Genomic DNA, 22,326 nt, shown 5'->3' with positions numbered 1-22,326 from the left:
TTCCTTCCTAGCCAAAATACAAAAAAAAAAAAATCGGCCAATGTAATTTCAGCAATCTCTAAGCTTAATAATAAAATGTGTTTGTATTCACTTGATTTTTTCAGTCCATCTCTTCATCTTAAACAAGCAGGTGGCCCTGCTCCATAGCCTTTGTTTTCAAAAACTTTAATCACTAATGGTAATTTTAAGATATATTATTATTATTATTATTATTGCTCGGCACTTTTAAAATTGTTGCCCTACAAAATTTTGGGAGGAACAATTTTTTAAGAGACAAGTAATTTGAAAACATTATACTAGTTTGTTCCCTTTTGTAAAGAAGAAATTATTCCGTACGAAATCCGGATGATAAAAAACCGTTCGGATGTAAGTGTAAACTGAATATAATTTTATACATAGTTTGATTTTTTTTACACAGTGCACAAATACTATGTACACTCATATCCGGACAATTCTTTACCGTCCGAACTCCGCACGGAATAATTTCTCCTTGTGAAGACTTCATTTTATTTTATTTTTTTTGCTTAAGTTTCTCATTGACAAGTCTCAATACTTAATTATATCTTAAATAAGTGAGAGAACTTTCAATGAAGCATGATGGCTTGGAATATTATAGATTAGTTGTTGTAATGGCTCATGTGATGCAAGAGAATAGTTGATCCATTTCTGACTTCATAAAGGACATTGATCTTCATTATTAAAGTTGTAACCATGTGTTAGCGACAAGATGACAATTAGGTGTTTGAGATTTTGAGATATGAAAAGAATTGCACCTGTATTACTATACGAAGAGGTCAAAAAAGAAAATACTTTACAAGAAAATTAAGCTTGGGATTTAAAATGGTTTTGTCAAGGAATGAAGTGCAGGCATTGAAGGTCCTGTAATAATAATATCGTTTATGTAGATCAAATTTAGATCATACACTCAAGGTTGTGAAAACCGGACCGGACAACGAACCGGAAGAGGGAGAGGTTCACGGTTCGACCGGTTCATCCGGTTTGATCCGGTTCTATGCAGAGCCGGTTTTGAAGTTGGATCGGACCGGCCACCGGACCGGTTCACGGTTGAACCGGTTGAACCGGCCGGTCCGGTCCGGTTTTCAAAACAGTGATACACCTTTTCTGAATAAAAAATAGCCAGCTTTGGATCGGGTGAAATTAAAATAAATTATGGAGCTGAAATTTTGTTAGTGCCTCTATTAGGAGGTTTGCTTGAGACCAGCTTGTAAACTAAATTTTATTCATTTGGGGTGTCTCCCCTTTCCATTATTACTAAGTGATACTTTCATATATGCCTCTTTAAATAAGACTTCGTTTGAGACGGCTTTCATACGGCTTCTTAAAACAATATTTTAGTACAAAACTTGAAATTTTTTACTTGAAAGCTGCTATAAAAAGCAGTAAAACAGCCGTACCAAACTAACCTTAAATCTCTATGGAAAAAAGCATTGTTGGCATCTAATAGGTTGATGTCCAGCAGTAAGAGCGAGGAGCATTTTTTAATGCGACCATTTTTTTAACAAGAAATCAATTCTCTTATTGAGTGTATCTTTTAGCGAAGAGATGAGCTTTATACTTATTAATTGAGCCGGAAGAATAACACTTGATTTTGGAAGTCAATCTACATTCGACTACATGCTTTTCTCATGGAAAAAAAAACAATAAACCATGTGTGATTTGTTTCAAGAGCACAGATTTTAGCTGGCATGGCATCTCGCCATTATGGAATTTTCACTGCTTGATAGTAGTTTTATGATTCGACATGAGAGTAGCTTTGTAAGATAAAATTCCTATAAGAACTTGATATGGAGTTATAATGGTGTATCCTACACATGGGCATCAAATATGCTAGTAGAAAGTAAGTTGCAATGGTATTCGTTGTGATAAGTAGTTTTCATGGTGTGGATTGATAGGAGAATGATCAAGTTGTCCACTTGACGTGAAAGATCTATGGGAATAACAATGCTAAAAGGAATATCTTCTATGGATAATCCCTGTGACTTGGTTAGTTTCCTGAATTTGTCTAATGATTTAGAAAAGGGTATATTAAATTGTTCTTTTTGCTGATGGAATAGAACTACAAGCAATTTTCATGTAAGATTATTGTATGATTGGTCCAAGATTTACCTCTGTAATTTCTTTAGTTAGTTTTCTTTGTAGCATTTATGTTATTTTGGTTAGGATCTTGTGTAGCCTTTTGAGCCGCTATTTAGTGTCTATAAATAAACACAATAAGCTTGTTATAAGGTAATGTAATAAGATATTGAAGCCAAAAGCAAAATATAGAAATTCATTTCAGATTTCTGATCTCTCCCTCTCCTCTCTCTCAAGAACCTCTAGAGGAAGTGCTTCTTCCTCTCAGCCACGATTTTAGAATTATATTTCTAATGATTAAAAATTTATTGTTTTTGATATTAACAGGGGGGGGTGTAGCCCAAGAAGATGAATATATGAGCTCGCAGGTGAAATTTAGTTTGGTGTGCGAACAATGAGGAAATAAAAAACAGGCAACCAAAAACTCTTGAATCACAAAGGCCTCGTTTGGGACATCTTTCTTACTGTTCTTAAAACCACTTTTTAATACCAAAATTTTAACTTTCGTACAAAAAAATTGTTTTAAGAAATCGGTGAGAGAAGAATTTTATTGTAAATTCTTCATCTGCCAAACGAAAGCTTACGGAAAGCAGATTTAAGCGAAAATCTGGAATGAATAATGTATTGTGTAAAGTCAGGCGATGATTCAATTTAAGGTTCATGCAACACTTAAACTGGAATCTGCATTTGAATAGGCATAGTTATGGTTTCATTAGCGATGGGAACTAATTGGGAAAACATTCCAGCATAGGAATAAATATGTTGTGATGCTCCGTAGTCAATTAACCAATGTTTGGCTATAGATATCCACATGATTGTTAGGCATATACCTGCAAAAGTGTGAGTGTTCTTAGATGGAATGAAAGTGTATCTATAGCATGTACTTACACAATTTGTAGAAGCCTCATTTAAGTTTATGTCTAAGTGTAGATATGGAGAAAACATTGTAAACAATTACTAAAATTGATCCTTGTCTATATGTTGGAAAGGTTTGTGCATTTTTTTTGGAAGACTCATCAACTGTGGCCTTAGGAACCAAATTATTAGTTTCTGCAGGTTCTTATTTCATATATTCTTCAACTGTTTATAATCGGGAGGGCATCCATGTAGTTTATAGCATAAGTCTTTGGTATGTCCATGATACTTAGAACGCATGCAGTATGGTTGATCTTTCTTAATCATTATGTCTGGTCAAGGGTTGGAAGATTTGGCAGTGGCAATAGTTATTTAAATTTTTCATGGGGTAGCAATTGTCCATCATGAATTTTTTTTAAGAGAAATAAACATTTTTATTATTTTGTCCACCTTCAATAAATGTAATTGTCCAAATTCTAATAAATTTTTTTCTATTTCTTATATAAAATTATGCATTTCATAATCCTATTTTGACTGCTCTAAAAAACAAACTTGATTCTGCCCCTGATTATTCCCATTGTGTTCAATTTGGTGTAATACAAAGCCACTGATGGGGCAATTGAAATATCTTGGGAGCATTATTCCGTTAAAATTGATCCCTGAGATCAATCCAGATCTCTTGTACTGCATCCAAACATTGAAGGCAGGTGAATATTTATTTAGATACTGGATTCAATATCCAGTAAATCACTATATTATGGTCCAAAATTTGATGAGGTTTGGAACATTACCTTCAGAACATTTGATAGAACCATCAATGAATCCAACTTTGTGTCTTGACTGAAAGTGTTATCGAAATCTCACGGCTCAAGAAAGTATAGTTGTCTCCCATCAAGCCCAAGAAACGATAGTGATGCTAGGCCTATTTTTATCTTTTATTTTTATTTTAAGTCAATTAAGACAAACTCACAAATTACATATTGTTGCGTCCTGGAGTATTCACGGCGGTAGAGAAATAAAAGTTTAACGTCTTAACTTTGTACGAAAATCGGACACGCAATCAAATAGGAGAGAGGGTGTAACATTCATATGAGACACCAAGATTTTTACGGGGAAAACTCCTGAAAAGGGGGAAAAACCACGGGGCCTAGCCAGTTTGAATGAATCCACTAGTATTGCATTTGATTACAAATGAGGCCCTTCGTTGGGGGAAGGCCTTAACTTGATGTACATCTTATAGAGTACATTACATGATGAGAATACAAAGAATCACTACCGATGTGTTTGTTTGGTCTGAAGGACTGTAGCTGGTGGGCGACGTAAGTCGGAACGATCGTAGTCGGCGGGTGACGGAGACCGGAAGGATTGTAGTTGGTGTGCGACGTAAGTCAGAAGGACCGTAGTCGGCGGGCGACTGAGGTCAGAATGACTATAGTCGGTGTGCGACGTAAGTCAGAAAGACTATAGTCGGCAGACAACTGAGGTCAGAAGGACTGTAGTCGATGTGCATGCGACGTAAGTAAAAAGGATCGTAGTCGGTGGGCGACAGAGGTTAGAAGGACCGTAGTCGGCGGACGACGGAGGTCAAAAGGACTGTAGTCGGTGGGCAACGCAAGTCAGAAGGACCGTAATCGACGGACCATGGATGTCAGAAGGACTATAGTCGGCGTGCGACGAAGGTCGAAGGATGACGTCAGGTAGAAATCCAGCAGTGGATAGAAATCCAACATCAGATAGATGTCCGACAAAAGTCCAACGACTGGCAGGATTCCGGCGTCACTTTGGTAGAATTCCGGCGTCAGGTAGAATTTCTGCGTCATTTGGGCTTCGGGCAGAATTCTGGCGTCACTTGGGCTTCGGGCAGAACTCCGGCATCATATATGCTTCAAACTCAAGACGTCTTGCTTGATATCCAAAGCTCCGAAACAACAATGATACCAGACCTATTGGAATGGTGGAAGTAGTATAGGTTGAGAGGGACTTCGATGCTCATCCCATCAACGGTGGAGGTGGAGTGTGACGATCCCATGGTAGAGAGATAGATGATCTCAAATAAAGGAAGCTATGATCAAAGTTTTTGCTCTGATGCCATATCAAAGATAAAGCTGAATCGAACAAAAAAAAAAGTGTTTCTTCATTATTTACATAACATTGTATAGGACAAAATAACTCATATTTATGATGCAGAACATCTCAGCTAAAATGTTTCTTAGGAATAGCTGATTTAGTTTGTTACCTATTTCTAGAAAGTTCTAGGGATTTCTACTGGATTATTATAAATAGAATGATTGTAGGAAGAAGATATATGAATGATATCATTTTTGAAAAATACAGTAGTTGTTACTGTTCTTTGGTGTTTTTGCTCTTAGGAGCTATTTTCTCTGCATGCAATTGATACATTAAATAAAGGTGTAGAAGCTCCTACAGTGTAGGCAAGAGATCGGGTACTCAAATGTAGCGATAGCAGCCATTTCATACAAGAAAATATGTTGAACTGGTTTAGAAATCGAACCAGTTATACATGCTGAATAATACTTGATAGATTAATAGCGAGTTGCTTAGCAAATTCATTCTAAGTGGGAAAATAGCCTTAGCAGACTTGGCGACTTCAGCAGCTGAGTTTAATGGCGACTTAAGCTTTGAGGCGACTTTGATTTAATGGTGACTTAACCTTCGAGGAGACTTTGATTTATGAGACTTAGGCTTCGTTTGTGACAGCTTTTTTGTTGCTTCTTCAAGCAGCTTTCTAATATAAAAATTAAAATTTTTATGAGGAGTCACTCAATGAATTATATTCCCTTTATGGTAATTTGTAAATGATAAGACCATAGCTACAGATGTTCTTCATAGCTCTTGGTTTCTTTTATTGCTGCAGAAGTTCTACTATTCATTTTTATTTTCTTAAAGGATTTGTGATTAGAAGAACTCTGCAAATATGTTTAGCTTTGCTCTATTTGTTGTTTTTTAAGCAAGTAATTGGTAACTGATAAGAATAGATTATTAAGTGCAGTAATGCTGATCCTACACATGGGCATCAAATATGCTAGTAGAAAGTAAGTTGCAATGGTATTCGTTGTGATAAGTAGTTTTCATGGTGTGGATTGATAGGAGAATGATCAAGTTGTCCACTTGACGTGAAAGATCTATGGGAATAACAATGCTAAAAGGAATATCTTCTATGGATAATCCCTGTGACTTGGTTAGTTTCCTGAAATTGTCTAATGATTTAGAAATGGGTATATTAAATTGTCCTTTTTGCTGATGGAATAGAACTACAAGCAATTTTCATGTAAGATTATTGTATGATTGGTCCAAGATTTACCTCTGTAATTTCTTTAGTTAGTTTTCTTTGTAGCATTTATGTTATTTTGGTTAGGATCTTGTGTAGCCTTTTGAGCCGCTATTTAGTGTCTATAAATAAACACAATAAGCTTGTTATAAGGTAATGTAATAAGATATTGAAGCCAAAAGCAAAATATAGAAATTCATTTCAGATTTTATGATCTATCCCTCTCCTCTTCAGTCTCTCCTCTCTCTCAAGGACCTCAAGAGGAAGTGCTTCTTACTCTCATCCACGATTTTAGAATTATATTTCTAATGATTAATAATTTATTGTTTTTGATATTAACAGGGGGGGTGTAGCCCAAGAAGATGAATATATGAGCTCGCAGGTGAAATTTAGTTTGGTGTGTCAACAATGAGGAAATAAAAAACAGGCAATCAAAAACTCTTGAATCACAAAGGCCTCATTTGGGACGGCTTTCTTATTGCTTCTTAAAATAACTTTTTAGTACTAAAAAATTGTTTTAAAAAACAGCAAGAAAGCCCCCAAATGAAGCCAAAGTCTTCTATTGTTGCCAATTGTCTTACTGTTGTTGGCTTCTTGAATCACAAATCGGTGAGGGAAGAATTTTATTGTAAATTGTTCATATGCCAAACTAAAGCTTACGGAAAGTAGATTAAAGCGAAAATCTGGAATGAATAATGTACTGTGTAAAGTCAGGCGATGATTCAATTTAAGGTTCATGCAACACTTAAACTGGAATCTGCATTTGAATAGGCATAGTTATGGTTTCATTAGCGATGGGAACTAATTGGGAAAACATTCCAGCATAGGAATAAATATGTCGTGATGCTCCATAGTGAATTAACCAATGTTTGGCTATAGATATCCACATGATTGCGAGTAATTATTACGTCTGGAAAAAAAAACCGGAAATTCGGACGTATACCGAGCAAATACTGAGCTCCAGGTGACGAGGCGCGTGATTATTGGTCTCTGGACGCATCCGGTGACCTAACGTAATAATTGCTCCATGATTGCTAGGTATATACATGCAAAAGTGTGAGTATTCTTAGATGGAATGAAAGTGTATCTATAGCAAATACTTACAAAATGTAACAGTCTAAATTCTTAATCATTGAGATATTATCCGCTTTTTCCTAATGACCTCATAGTTTTGTTTCATTGATGTAACTTCCTAGCCGATCACTCATTCTAGGAGTCTATTCTAAAAGTATGCTTAACCATATATCAAAAGGCGCTTTAATATTTAAGAGTTATTTTTTTTTTAAGGTTTCATAATCTCTCCAGCACTTAGATAACTGATATCCTCATTAATTTCCTTAACTTAGAATCATCTACCATACAAATAAGATTCTACGGGTAGAGTTCTTATCTTTTGGCTGGTGTATTGCTTTGATATCATTTATAACGACCCAAATTCTTAATCATCAATATATTATCTGCAAGGATTCATAGGAGAGAATGAAAATAAATCGATCGTCTCCGAAAGACATGCCAAATCATCGAGAAGAATTTTCGTGAGCATACCTGAATTCATTGAAATGCATAATTGAGGTTTTCGGTTTTCCACGTTTAGAGCGGTGTTCTCCAAGAGAGTGAGAGACTCCTTCTTTTCACTCAAGATGGAAAATGAGGGAAATGAGAACTTAACCGCTTAAACTGGGGACCACGACCTTTTTATACTTTAAGTGTAAATATTTTATTTCAGTTCATCATTAAAATAAAATAAATACTCGGTCTCTACACAAATTAATTCCATACAAAATTTAATTGAGATGCCACATAAGCCAAATAATATTTTAATACTTAAATAGACCACTAATCAAATTGGCTTAATTTTAGATAGCGTCTAATGTATAATTTTTTATTTATATGTAAAAATAAATTGGCCCACAAATAAAAATTTTCCAACAATCTCCCACTTGGGCCACATTTATATAAACATAATTATACATTATAAAATAACTGTAATGTAAAACCCCTCCGAAGCTGATTTTTTTTTAGTGCTGTTAGTCCGGACGAACTGACTTTAGTCCCGGACGAACTGAAGAAAATTGTGAAGAATCTGTTAATTTCGTCTGGACGATCCTGTAAGGGTCGGGACGAACCGAACAGAGAACATCGTCCAGGGACGAAACAAATTGGAATTAATTTTCGTCTGTACGATCCGTGTCCAGAGGAGTTCGTCCCGGGACGATCTGGGCATCGTCCTGGACGATCCTGCTTGATAAGTATCGGATTTGAGATATTTTGGAATTATGTTGAGGAGAGAGAAAAAGCATGTGAGAGAAAAAGCATGAGAGAGAAATAGAAGGAAAGAGAAGGAAAAGCTTGATTTCGGAGGCCGCAGAGTGCTTCTCGTCCAACGACGCAGTTGGAAGGTTTGTTTGTCTCGCAGTAAGGATTCCGAATCCTATTTCTGATTTCGAAGATTTCGAGTTTTGATATTTCTGTGCTCAGTTTTGTGTTTCCGTTACCGAAAAACGCGCATAATTTTGTATTGACGAAAGTTTTACCGCACAACTTTTGATATGTTTCTGATATGATATTTCTGCACGATTTGAGTATTTTCTGTAAAGTTTCTACCGGTTATTTTGAGTTCTCTATGATTTTTATCGAATAGAAAATTATCAGGATGTTGGAAAATGTTGCTTCAGTACAAGTAAAGCTTTGTAAAGTTATTTTGTTCGATTTCTGGTAATTTGGTAATTTTCGAGAACTGTGCATTTTGAAATGACGTCTGTCTACTATACGATATTTTAAGGGGTTTTTCTCATTAATAATGATACTGATATGGATATCGATATTGTATTGACTTATTGTTACTATAGACATGGATACTAATGATTCATTGATACTATCGCTTCATTGATATACCGTATTGAACTGCTGCATGTGATTCATTGATCAATATGGAATAGGTTTTACTGTATTGATTTGATTTCAACCGTTCTTGCGATGTATTGGTTTGATTGTTTTATATGATTTCATACTGATTGATGTTATTGACCAGAGATAATTGATTTGATTGATTATATTGATACGATATTGATTTAACGGTTATTTTCAAGACGATGATTTTCCTTTATTGATTTGATTGGATTCTTACGAGATTTATCGTATGTACTGATTCATGGAGCTTTATGGACTTCTTCCTACCGTTTATCGATTCTTTTACCGTTGATTGTGGATTGTATCGATCATGCATTGATTACCGATTTTCGTATCTGCTGCATAGATTCACTGATCATGTGCAACTGATTGTTATGGATTTGATGGACTGACATGCATATTATTTCAGTACCGTGCTTTGATTTCAGTTGTAGGCTTTGGTGACCTGCTGGGCTTTTTGAAGCTCATTATATGTGGTTAACAATTTCAGGTCAGAGCAAGGGAGCAAGAAGTGATGGTTGATCAAGACTGTCGACGAATCCTTTCACTATGGATGCCTGGGGCATCACATGTAAGAGCTCAATATTGAGCTCTTAGAAGGGGGATTGTTCCCCTGGGTGGCAATTGTCCACCATGAATTTTTTTTTTTAGAAAAATAAATATTTTTATTATTTTGCCCACCTTTAATAAATGCAGTTGCTCAAATTCTAAGAAATTTTTTTTCTATTTCATATATATATAAAAGATTATGCATTTCAAAATCCTATTTTGTCAGCTCTAAAAAAAAAACTTGGTTCTGCCCATGATTTTTCTCATTGTGTTCAATTTGGTGTAATACAAAGCCACTTCTGGGGCATTTGAAATATCTTGGGAGCATTATTCCGTTAAAATTGATCCCTGAGATCAATCCAGATCTCTTGTACTGCATCCAAGCACAGAAGGCTGGTGAATATTTCTTTAGATACTGGATTCAATATCCAGTAAATCACTATGTTATTGTTCATGATCCAGGAATTTATGAGGTTTGGATCATTACCTTCAGGACATTTTGATAGAACCATCAATGAATCCAACTTTTTATTGACTGAAAGTGTTATCGAAATCTCACGGCTCAAGAAAGCATAGTTGTCTCCCATCAAGCCTGAGAAACTAGCGTGATTCTAGGCATGTTTATTCTAGGCATGTTTTTACCTTTTATTTTTTACTTTTAGGGCAATTAAGACAAACTCACACATTGTATATATATGCTTCAAACTCAAGACGTCTTGGTTGGTAGCCAAAGCTTCAAACCAACAATGATACCAGACCTATTAGAATGGTGGAAGTAGTATAGTTTGAGAGGGTCTTCGATGCTCAACCCATCGACGGTGGAGGTGGAGTGTGATGATCCCATGGTAGAGAGGGAGATGATCTCAAATCAAGGAAGCTGTGAAAATTTCTGCTCCGATACCATATCAAAGATAAAGCTGAATTGAACCAAAAAAAAAAAAAAAGTGTTGCTTCATTATTTACATAACATTGTATAGGACAAAATAACTCCTATTTATGATGCATAACATCTTAGCTAAAATGTTCCTTGGGAATAACCGATTTAGTTTGTTACCTGTTTCTAGAAAGTTATAGGGATTTCTACTGGATTATTATAAATAGAATGATTGTAAGAAGAAGATATATGAATGATATCATTTTTGAAAAATACAGTAGTTGTTACTGTTCTTTGGTGTTTTTGCTCTTAGGAGCTATTTTCATGTCTTCTCCCTGCATGCAATTGATACATTAAATAAAGGTGTAGAAGCTCCTACAGTATAGGCAAGAGATCGGGTACTCAAATGTAGCGATAGAAGCCATTTCATACAAGAAAATATGTTGAACTGGTTTAGAAATTGAACCAGTTATACATGCTGAATAATACTTGATAGATTAATAGCGAGTTGCTTAGCAAATTCATTCTAAGTGGGAAAATAGCCTTAGCAGACTTGGCGACTTCAGCAGCTGAGTTTAATGGCGACTTAAGCTTTGAGGCGACTTTGATTTAATGGTGACTTAACCTTCGAGGAGACTTTGATTTATGAGACTTAGGCTTCGTTTGTGACAGCTTTTTTGTTGCTTCTTCAAGCAACTTTCTAATATAAAAATTAAAATTTTTATGAGGAGTCACTCAATGAATTATATTCCCTTTATGGTAATTTGTAAATGATAAGACCATAGCTACAGATGTTCTTCATAGCTCTTGGTTTCTTTTATTGCTGCAGAAGTTCTACTATTCATTTTTATTTTCTTAAAGGATTTGTGATTAGAAGAACTCTGCAAATATGTTTAGCTTTGCTCTATTTGTTGTTTTTTAAGCAAGTAATTGGTAACTGATAAGAATAGATTATTAAGTGCAGTAATGCTGCTATCAAGTTATTTGTTTTTTTTTTTTTTTTTCATAAGAATGGATTTGCACAATTTCTGTTTGATTTTTGTTCTTTTGTTATTTGGTAGCTGATGATAAGAATAGAGTTACAAAGTAATACAAGCAAATGTCATCTTAAATCAGACTCTAATTAAGGCTTTTCTTGAGACTACTTTCTTATTGCTTATTAAAGCAGCTTTTTAGTAAAAAAAATTTATTTTTTTACTAAAAATATTCTTTAAGAACCAGTAAGAAAATCATCCCAAATGAAACCTAAATTTTTTATGCTACAATTTTTTCCATTTTATATAAGCACTTTCTTGAATTGAAAGTTCTACAGGAATATTGGGAACTAAAGATCCACTACAGTTATTAAGATTTAAGAACTAAAATCTTTGTTTAATGTTTTTGTCTTTGTTAATACTTAATAATACCTCTAGGCTTTGGGATTTGTCACTTTTTACTAATACCCTCATTTGTAGGTTGTAATTCATTGATACTTTCATTATAACCTTGTCTTGTGGAGAAATTATTCTGAGCGGATGTCAGACGCAGCTCTACGTCCGTAGGTGAATCAGGTGCATCTACGTCAGCATGTACCGAGCAGTATTGAGCCGCGGTACCGAGCGAAGGGGTGACGTGGTGCATTCTGGTTGGTCTCTGAACATCGCTCGGCATCTGCACATAATATTTTTTCTGCCTTATGGGATGTATATAGATTTGTAAAGGCTATTCTCCAAAATTTTCTCTTTATAACTTTGGATTTTAGTACTTAGCAAAAAGCTATTAAGTCACAAAAATTTTTTTTAGCATTATATAAAATAGATGAAATGTATATTGATGTAAGGATATCAAATGATTAATACTTAGTCATATGCTGGCTAATTATTTTTCGGACAATGATTTGATTGAGATTGAGTGGCTCATGTTCTTTGTGACTTTTATGAGTTTCGATTGTCTAGCAACGACCAAGGTTCAAGAACTAGTAAAATCCGCACAACCACTATGTTGTTGAGTTCATGTGGCATGTTTTCAAATGTTATTGAAAAGCTTAAATTTAAAGTTGGTTTGAGACAAGAGTTCGATGGAGACCGGTTAATGGCAGTGGGGCGATTATCCAACTATGCGGTCGGACAATAATCTGCTGGCGGTAATTGGGTGACAAAGGTTTGATGAGAGTGGCCAGAAAGTGCGGTAATTTGATGGTTTTCAAGTTTTGGTTTTGATACCAATAATTTGACAATGGCGGTCGAGTTTTAGTCTAATAGTGGTGGTCGGATAGTATTACGATAAATAGTAGTGGTTAGATGGTGGTGGTTTGACAGCAATGCTCAGGTAGAGCTTTAGAAAACTCCAAGGCCACTCCACCTTCTCTAGTCTACGTTCACTTTTTGTAGGTAACGACGGTCTATCTATAATTTTTAGAAAATAATAGTTATATTTGAATACATCCAAAATCTAGAACACTTGATTGGACAACCCATATTAATCCCCTTGATCATAAAACATTCTTTGATCATTTAAGTGCATTAATGATGTCGAAACAAATCGATCTTGAGCTTTGTTGAATTTGTCTTGTTGAGATACTCAATTTGACTGTAAGCATGTAATATTTGGAGATCATTTATCCTCAATCAATGTCCAAAGTTCTAACTATTATTCCGGTATTTAATTTGGGCTCATTTAGGCTTTGATCAAATCACTTTTGATATTATTGAGTACATCTTATCGGGACATTAAATTTAACTATAAATTTGCTAAAATCAGAACTCAAATAGTCCTTATTTAACTCCAAAAATTTTAAATTTTAATATGCTATAGTTTCATGCAAGTAAATTTTTCGAATCAAATTAGAATTTTTTTTTTAAATAAATGCGAGTCCATGCCAAGTTTATTTTATTTTATTTTTTTTTTTTTATTTTAAAACAAGCAAGATTGAACTGTCCTGCATGTTCCCAATTAATAATCAAAGCCAGCCGAATATTTTTTTTTTTGGGAAATTTAATATTATCATTTATACATATACATTATAATAAACCGGAATGCCACTATGCCAATCTGTCATAGTTGAATTTTGATGATTGTCCCATTTAAATCATTTTTTTAATATGTATTTTTTTTGTTTGAGAACATGGCCTTCATATCAACTTCCTACTTGGCAATTGGCACCAAGACAAAATCAATACCCACAGTATTTCATGATAGTTGCCCTAATTTGTGACTTGCGACTAATGTATATATACTTATTTGTTAAAATAGTTTTGATAATAAAAATAATTTATCGTTTAGTATTTCATGAAAATTTTATATATATACATGCAAGCAACATATAGAAGATTAGGGATATTTTTTTGTGAAAAAATCTAAAAAAAAGAAAAATCATGGAAGATGAATATGTTTAAATGTTTTATTACTGTGCGCCGTACATTACAAATGTTGCACATTCTTGTAACAACTTAATGATATTATAATTAAATAATTTAAAGGTCGTTGGATTCATCTTATTAATGCGCTTGTTTTGACTGCATGCATTCAAGATTTGGAGGATGTTTGGCCTCTTAAAGTCTTGTAAAAATTTCAACTATACTTTTAAATATTTGATTATATGGTTGAGTGTTATAAACAATGCATTCTTAATTTCATTAACTTTGGCTCATCAAGATGCTTATTTCAACCACAAGCATACATGTTTCGGGCGACCTTTTCCTCCTCAAATAGTTTCGTAAAGCTTTTAACTATTTCAACTATTTACTCATGACTTTGATTTTGATCAAGGACATGAATTAATATGTTCTTAATTTATTGAGTTCTTCTCATCAATTGAAAATAGAATTCGAAAAATGATCATGACTGTAATTTGAACTATTTTTTAACATGTTGAGTGACTAAGTATAAATCACTTATATGCCAAATTTTAAATTTAAATTCAAGAGATGAAAACTCACAATAGCCACACTAAAGAGTAAAGACAGCTAGTTGATTCATACTATCTGAAACTAGAATAAAGATGTACATGTTTTTTCTTCTAAATCAATTTCATTGAATTTTTTTCTTAGATATAAATTTTTCAAAACTAACCAACTATAGTGATTCTAATAAAATCAAGATGTGTGAAAACCAACTCAAATTAATAAATGCATTTGTTAGATTTGAGTAGTTGGCTTGTGGGAGCTTGTGGCGTGGAGTGGATAGGTGAGCTTGTGAATTCTGGGAGTGGAGGATATTTAGTTGAAATAGATGTGGAAGGGCTGGAGGCTGGAGTTGATATTGGAGATGTAGATTGTTTCAAGTATGGGGAGAATTGGGAAATAGGTTTTGGGGTAAGTGTGCAGTTGGTGAATGATTGAGTTGTTGAAGTAGAGAATTCTTAAATGGCATTGGTAGGTGCTTTCATAAATAGGACTTGCCTTGAGATGATAGTTTACTATTGTGTGGAATATAGGATTTGCATTCTTTATGGGAGGAGTAACCCATGAATAGGAGGATTGGAAGTGAAGCAATTGGTAGCGAGATTAACCAAATACTTTGAGGTGTGTGTATGTTAGATATTTATTGTATAGAAGTTGAAATGTAGATTTGTGCTTAGTGGTTGATGGTGGTAGGCAGTTAGTTAAGTTGGTGGCAATTTGAAGTGTAATAGCTAAGATATTATTGGATAACAGAGCGTCGAGTAGGAGGATACTGGTTATTTCGATTAGATGATGGTGTTTTCGTTCAATAATATTATTCTAAATGTTTGTGTATGGGCAGCTAGTTGATGGAGTATATTATGAATGATGAGATAAAACTTTGTAAGGCGAATTTAATGTATTTTTTGCCATTATCGAGGATAGAATTTTTATATGGGTGGTGTTGTTCAGTTCTAATTTTGAATTAAATGAATTTGGTAGTTGTGCTAGATTTTGTTCATAAGAAAAACTCAACAAAAATTGAGACAAGTCGTTAATAAGAAACAATAATGAAACTCTAGGATAGAAGGGACTAGGAAGGGTATATTGTTAGATATAATGTTTAAATAAAGGAGATTGAAAAGAAATACATAAATTCTTTTATTTTCTAGAGATGACTAACAATATTTAGGAGCTCGGACGATCAAAATGCTTATGCAAAATAGTTGAATTAGGTGACTCATAGTTATGTTATGTGCTCCACTAGGGGGGGAATAGAGTTAAGACCATTACTACTAGATCTTTGGAGTGGTATATTGTTGGATATTAGGTTCTTAATTTAATATATGGATGGTTGAAAAGGAATTGAACAATTTTTGTTAGTAAGAAACTTAAGGATAGAAATGAGGTTGTAAGATAGTTTGGGAACATGAAGGAGGTTTTGAAGAAAGAGTTTATAGTTGGATGTTGGTAACATGCCTTCTTTGATGGTGGAGATTGAGAGGGAGTTGCCTTTGCCCACTTGAATTTGTTTTGCGCCAAAGCATGGGGTTAAATGTTACGGTCTATTAATGTGAAAGGTTAGATGGATTGTTGCACCTTGATCGATGATCCAATCAAATGTATTGTTGTCGGCGCTAATAGAGCATGTTGTTGGTGGAGTTGAAGGATGCCGATAATTGAGGTTAGCACAATGCAACACACGAACGAAAATTGATCAAATTTTTCAACAATTTGACATGTAATTCATGAGGATGCTGATTTGGAGAGGAGCTACCATTATTTAGAGTGAAATGGCCACGCCTATGAGAAGGTAAGGAGGGGTTGCAGTTGCTTTTTGAGGCTAGTGCAAGTTGGGTTTAGAGATTATTGAAGTTTGAATTGAGTATCTACTATATTTGTTTCTTCATTACAAAGGAATATAAGTCATCAATGCTAATGGGTGTTTTTTTTTTTAATCATTGGTAGGTAAGAGGCAACCCATTGAGGATATAAAAAATAATATATTCATGGTCTATATGAGAGTCAATGGCTATAAGGTTGTTAATGATAGTTTTTATTTAAGAGAGGTAGGTGTTCGTGGACTAATCTATTATGATGAAACATATTTTTAAGTTGAATAACTCGAGCAATTGATTGACTGTAGACAATCCTCAAAACTTGTCCAAATTATTGAGTTTGTATTCAAATTTAGGACACAAGGGAGGATGGGTGAAGTGATGATTAAGCATATATAAAGATGAGGTAAGATTCTATTCAATGACTTGCAATAGTATTTTGAGTTTGATAGTAGGAGGTCGACATCATTTTATTTAAGTTTCATAGGGTTATGCCATCAAGGAAACCTTCGAAGTCATTAGCTTCGAAAATGTTGAGGATCAAATGGGATAGTTTTTGGAGGTGAGTTGGTTGCTTACAATGTGTTAGAGATTTTTCATGAGAAGCTTCAAGGGACCAGATATAGTAACTCCATGACAGAGTTATAAGAGTTGTGGGCTCCCGCCATCATTCATTGATTACTCTTGAGGTGCATTCATAGTCGCTAGAGGGTGAAATTATTCTATGCGAATACAGACGTCATCCGGAGGCGAATCGGAACACGTCATGTCACCCGTTTGTTGTGTACTGCAATTGTGTACTGGGAGATGTGACGCATTATAATTCTCCTCCGAACGATCCGGTGTCCGCACAGAATAATTTCTCCGCTTGAGAAGAAGGTATGAGTGAAGACGGTTAGGTTAGGTAGTATGCTCGGATACCTAGGGAGCAGTATTGAGAAAGAAGTAGAGAAAGGAAAAGTAGAAATGTGAAAATAGAGAGCATATAAGGAATCTCAATGTTTCAATTTATATAATGATAGCTTTTACTTAAGAAATTTCAAAATATCAAAAAATAATTATGTTAAAATATTCATCACCGAAAAATTGTCAAAGTTGCTCAATAATATTTTATACAGTTTTGACTATAAGCTCTATAATAACTTTCCCCAAATTATTTTTTAAGATAAAATTATCCTTCTAATAAATTTTATTAAACGCAAACTGCAATTGTTTTTGTAATATGATATGAAATGATGCCAACCTCCACACGCACACCCACACACACCCACACAACCCTACGACAGCTATAAGCTGAACCAGCTCAGTGCTAGTAAGGATACAGCTAAGCCAGATATTAGACCGGGCCCACTCGCAACCCTCACTCAACGATCCTTAACCAATCATATCATACAAAGCACTGTCAGGGAGACACTTTTAGCTGGCAAACCCCAACAAGTCCCCACCATAATTATCATCATTAGACTACTAACCACACCCAAACAAACTAATAAATAAAACTCATCCTCCTGTCTTCACCCACCGCCACCCTGATCCATCCAATCACCGATGCCCCAGCTTTCAGTGGGGGCCACTGAACCCACACCGCGACAATTTGATACCCTTTGGATTCCCCTAAAACAGCCTCAGCCCCGTTGTTACAATACGAGCAGGCCGAAGACCACGTGCTTGGGCCCCACCATCCTCATAAAATATTGATTATGATTAGTTCTAAATTAACACAATAATTAATACAAAAGAAACATCTTATTGCACAAATCATGGTACTAATCCTAACTCTCTCCAGCAAAATAACACACCCAAAATTACCAACGTTCACTGTACACTTCCCAGTTCCCACCACCAGAATAACCAACCGCACAATAATCAAAGCTAACCTCTCTACTGTTAATATACATTAAAATCCGATAAAATAAAAACCACCCAGAACTGCACCCACGTCACATGAACCCGCCATCACCGGCGCCTGCTTGCGGTTGCAACTCCTTCCGAAGCTTACCTGAAAACAAGCGACAGGCGTCGACGCTAAGGTCGATAGCTGCCGAGAGCGCAACAAACGCCGCCGCGTCTTCCGTGCAACCTACGTGCTGTACGCCGATCTCCACAACTGGCCGGCTAGCAGGCCGTCCCTCACCGGCGACCGTCGACGACATCACGAACCCTCGATAGGCGGCGAATGGCCAAAGACCGTATCCGAAGTCTCCGCTGCTTCTCGGGCTGCCACCGGGGGAGCATCCGCGGCTGCCGGCGGTGGAGGTAAGGTCAATGAGGAAGTGACCACCCTTGGAAAGGCTAATGGCGGACTCAGCTAAAGAGACGCCGACGGCAGAGGGAGTCATTGTGGTCACGTCGGGAAGGAGTTCGAAGCGGTAACCAAGAGCGTCGCTACCGTTTCCGCCGCCACGCTCACGCCATGCCTCGAGGCGGCCCCATGGCTTCCAGGTGCCGTCACCGGGGCGGAGGATGAGCCAGGCGCCCGGGTTGCTACGGCTCACCCGGTCGGTTCCTGGGGAGGCGACGAAGGGTGTCACCATCGACGCCATCGCTGCCGGAGAGCCGGAGAGATCGTGGACAGTAACCGACCACCCCTTCCTCTCCTTAGTAAGTTTCTCCCTCTCCGATCCGAATGCCTTTAGCCAGCTCCTCCCGCTTCCCATATCTGTTGGCATAGACCTGTAGCCAAAGAGATTCGATTAGATCCGCATCAGTGCATGCACCTTTAAGCATATTGAAACACTAGCATATACGGATCGAATAGTACCTGGATCGGACACTGCGATCGGCGGCGGGATTACGGCAAGAGAATTTGCAAGTGAAGACTGGCTGACGCAGATTACCCTGTATCTGGAAAACATGGGGACTGCACTCCGGTTCGCCGCCGAATTCAAAGACAAATCTGGGATCTGGCTCCGATTTCACAGTAATGTGGACCTGTGCTGATGATCCTTTGCTCGACTTACCAATTGCAACCCAGCCAGAATGGAACACCACGGCCTTCCCATCCGCCGCCTTCAGATCCAGCGGCACCTTCACTTTCCCAAGTAGACGACCAGAGTTTATCCCGCAGGAGGTGCCGCGCCGCCCTGTGTAAATAGCGACCTTCAGCTTCGCCTTACCAGCAAAAATCGACTTAGCCGCGAGCCGCTCTAGTTCAACGCGGCTAAGGTGGAAGACGGAGGCGAGGCCGGACTCGGCGACGACGCCGGCGCTGGTTTCCTCCGAAGGAAGGATAGGGAGGGGAGCGGTTTGGCAAGGCAGATTGTGGAGGGTTATCTTGCAGTAGCAGGGAGTGGATGAAGGGTGGACGCCGGAGCGGTCGGGTCGGGAGGCGACAGGTATCTTGAGAGCGAGGTTACCAACGAGGACCCGGACGAAGGAGCACGGGTCCATCTCGATGAGGAGACCAACGCGGTAGTGTTGAACTTGTCGAATTAGGGTTAGGGTTTGAGGTAAAGAGGAAGACGAGGTCTGGAGATGAGAAGGGATTTTGGGAATTTAAGAGAGGAGCAGAGGGAGGTTGAACAGGCTGGAAGAGGAGGAATTGATGGTGAAACGTGCTGGCTTTACTGGCCCACCAGGGGATCCCCACGTACGCCAGATAAGATTTTTTATAGTAGAGAAAAGTTGGAGCCAACGGTTCCAGGTTTCCAACTCCGCTCCAGGCCTCTACCGCTTCGCTACTCTTTCTTTTAGTCTCACTCTAATGATAAATTAGCAAGAAGAATGTTTAGCGAAAAATATAGTCTATTACATGTTTATTTGTTAGGGAATTGATCGAACATGACTACATGAATATTAACGTATATTCGAATAAGAAATTTTATAATTAAATTTATAAATAAATTCTCACTAATTACATGAAAAAATATGATATTAATTTTAAATTCAAGCAAGCATAGAGGCTTTATGAATCTTAGAGCACCACCCAAGCACCATAAATGAATCACCATTAGATCAACTTCTAACAAGTGTGATCATCGCCGTTGAACCACCACTTGATCTCTACAATCAGAACACCGCCTGATTGCCATCATCCGATGACCATGTGATCGTCATTATGAAACCATCACTCAGATCAACATTATCAGAACAATGTTGGACCAATATTGTTGGGTCACCATTCAACTATCATTATTAATTAGATATTTGCTTGTCTGTCACTATTAGATCATTGATGCTCGATTGCTACCATTTAAAATCCTTATGAGTTTTGCAATCAAAACATCGTTCGACTGTTGCCATCGAAATTAGACTATAGTCCTCTAACTATTTTCGTCGACTACGATCCTTTAACCCTAATCATGACAATAGCAATTACAGAACTGTAATTCGATGATAGAGATCGAAGAATCATACTTGACCGACATAAGTAGGAGGATCGTAATCAAGCGATAAGGGACGCATTGTCATGCAATGTTGAAAAACATTTTTTCATGCTTTAAAACTTAAAAAGAGTTTTACTTATATAGTTTCATAATTAAATACTAAGTGAATATTCTTTTCATCCTTAGGGATGAATTGAATATTTCTTATATAGTTTGATCATGAAAATAAATTCGTTAATATAATTTCATGATTGAAACCAAGGTTATGAAAACTGGACCGGACAACGAACCGAAAGAATGAGAGATTTAAGGTTCGATCGGTTCGACCGTTCGAATCGGGGTCGAACTGGATGACGTAATAAATAATATTATTATTATTCAAAATTAATAAAATTAACATAATAATGAAATATAATTGTTGCGGGCTAGAATATACGCGGCGATAGAGTTATAATTCTATGTCTTAGCATGCACGGATATCCAGCTCACACACAAAGAACACAATATTTTTTTACGTGGAAGACCCAGAAAGGGAAAAAACCACAGAGCCTAGCCCAGCTCCCTATTTCATGATTAATTATTTTGTGCGGATGCTGAACACCGTCAAGAGCCCAATGAAAATAAGCCACATATGCCACATCACCCCCTACTCGGTACCGCGGCTTGGTACTGGTTGACGTGGTTGCACCTGATTCGCCTATGGACAGTAAGCTATGTCCAATATCCACACAGAATAATCTCTCCCATCTCACACCCACTTACCACCCCATATATACCTCCCAACACCCCCCCTCCCCCACGCAATCAAATTCATACCCCTCAAAACCACCTCACATCCAATTAACGTCATCCATTGACTCCTCTCCCCCACCTAATTTCATCAAATAGTCCATGATCATTAAGTTTCAAATTGTTCCTTAACCTCCATCATCATATATATCCAATCAATCCCACCTCACTTTCATAATCCCACAAAGTCGTCCATTGGAGAATAGCTATGTCAGAGAAATTCATGGCTTTTCAACAATAAGATATTTGGATCCTAGTTCTTCCTCCTACTAATTATCCAATCATTAGATGTCAGTGGATCTACAAAACAAAATGAACCCTGACGCATCTATCACTCAATACAAAGCTAGACTAGTAGCTCAAGGCCACACTCAAGAATATGGCATAAACCACGAAGAAATATTCAGTTCTGTAGCTAAGATACCCACGATTTGTGCTCTCACAGCTCTTGTTACTCACCCCGATTAGACAATTCATCAACATGATATCTCTAACTCATTCCTCCACGCAATTGCAACGACACGGGCTACTTGACATAACCGCCCAACTTCAAGATTACAGAACACCACGATCATGTGCGTTAACTCCAAAAAAGTTTTATATCTCAAACAATCTCCTCGCCAATGGTACTCCAACTTCGCCCAACACCTTACAACCCTTATATTCAAGGCCAGCTCCACCGACCCTTCTTTACTACTACATAAAATCAATTACACCCACACATATCTTCTGATATACGTCGACGATATTACTTACCAATGACAACCCACAATTCATAAAAAATCTCATCTCACAACTTCACACCAATTTTAATCTCAAATAACTAAGACCCATATCTACCTTCCGCGACATCAAAATTCACAAAATCAACAATCAAATATCTCCTAAACTAGCAATCCTACATCCTCAATCTTATAAATAACTCCATAATGCTCAACAACGA

At 36.8% G+C, this 22,326-nt stretch overlaps 1 protein-coding gene across 1 annotated transcript; it reads right to left on the bottom strand.

Annotated features, from left to right (window-relative positions):
* Positions 1-17,996: 17,996 nt before the first annotated feature.
* On the bottom strand, positions 17,997-19,846 carry LOC110107165. Its single transcript, XM_020837348.2, has 2 exons — positions 19,031-19,846; positions 17,997-18,942 (listed from the first exon to the last, which is right to left on the bottom strand). Exons 1-2 carry the CDS (start codon positions 19,657-19,659, stop codon positions 18,210-18,212), a joined length of 1,362 nt encoding a protein of 453 aa, XP_020693007.2. The 5' UTR covers positions 19,660-19,846; the 3' UTR covers positions 17,997-18,209.
* Positions 19,847-22,326: the final 2,480 nt, after the last annotated feature.

This window comes from Dendrobium catenatum, unplaced genomic scaffold, assembly GCF_001605985.2.
Source record: "Dendrobium catenatum unplaced genomic scaffold, ASM160598v2 fragScaff_scaffold_133, whole genome shotgun sequence".
Taxonomy (NCBI): domain Eukaryota; kingdom Viridiplantae; phylum Streptophyta; class Magnoliopsida; order Asparagales; family Orchidaceae; genus Dendrobium; species Dendrobium catenatum.
Note: the sequence above shows the minus strand (reverse complement) of the source record. Positions and strands in the feature narration are given on the sequence as shown.

Bases quoted from the DNA above. Each gene is read 5' to 3' on its own strand.
- LOC110107165 (XM_020837348.2), bottom strand. From the start codon at position 19,659: ATGGACCCGTGCTCCTTCGTCCGGGTCCTCGTTGGTAACCTCGCTCTC. The intron at 18,943-19,030 runs GTACTATTCGAT...CTTTGGCTACAG, and splicing joins GATCGCAGTGTCCGATCCAG to GTCTATGCCAACAGATATGG.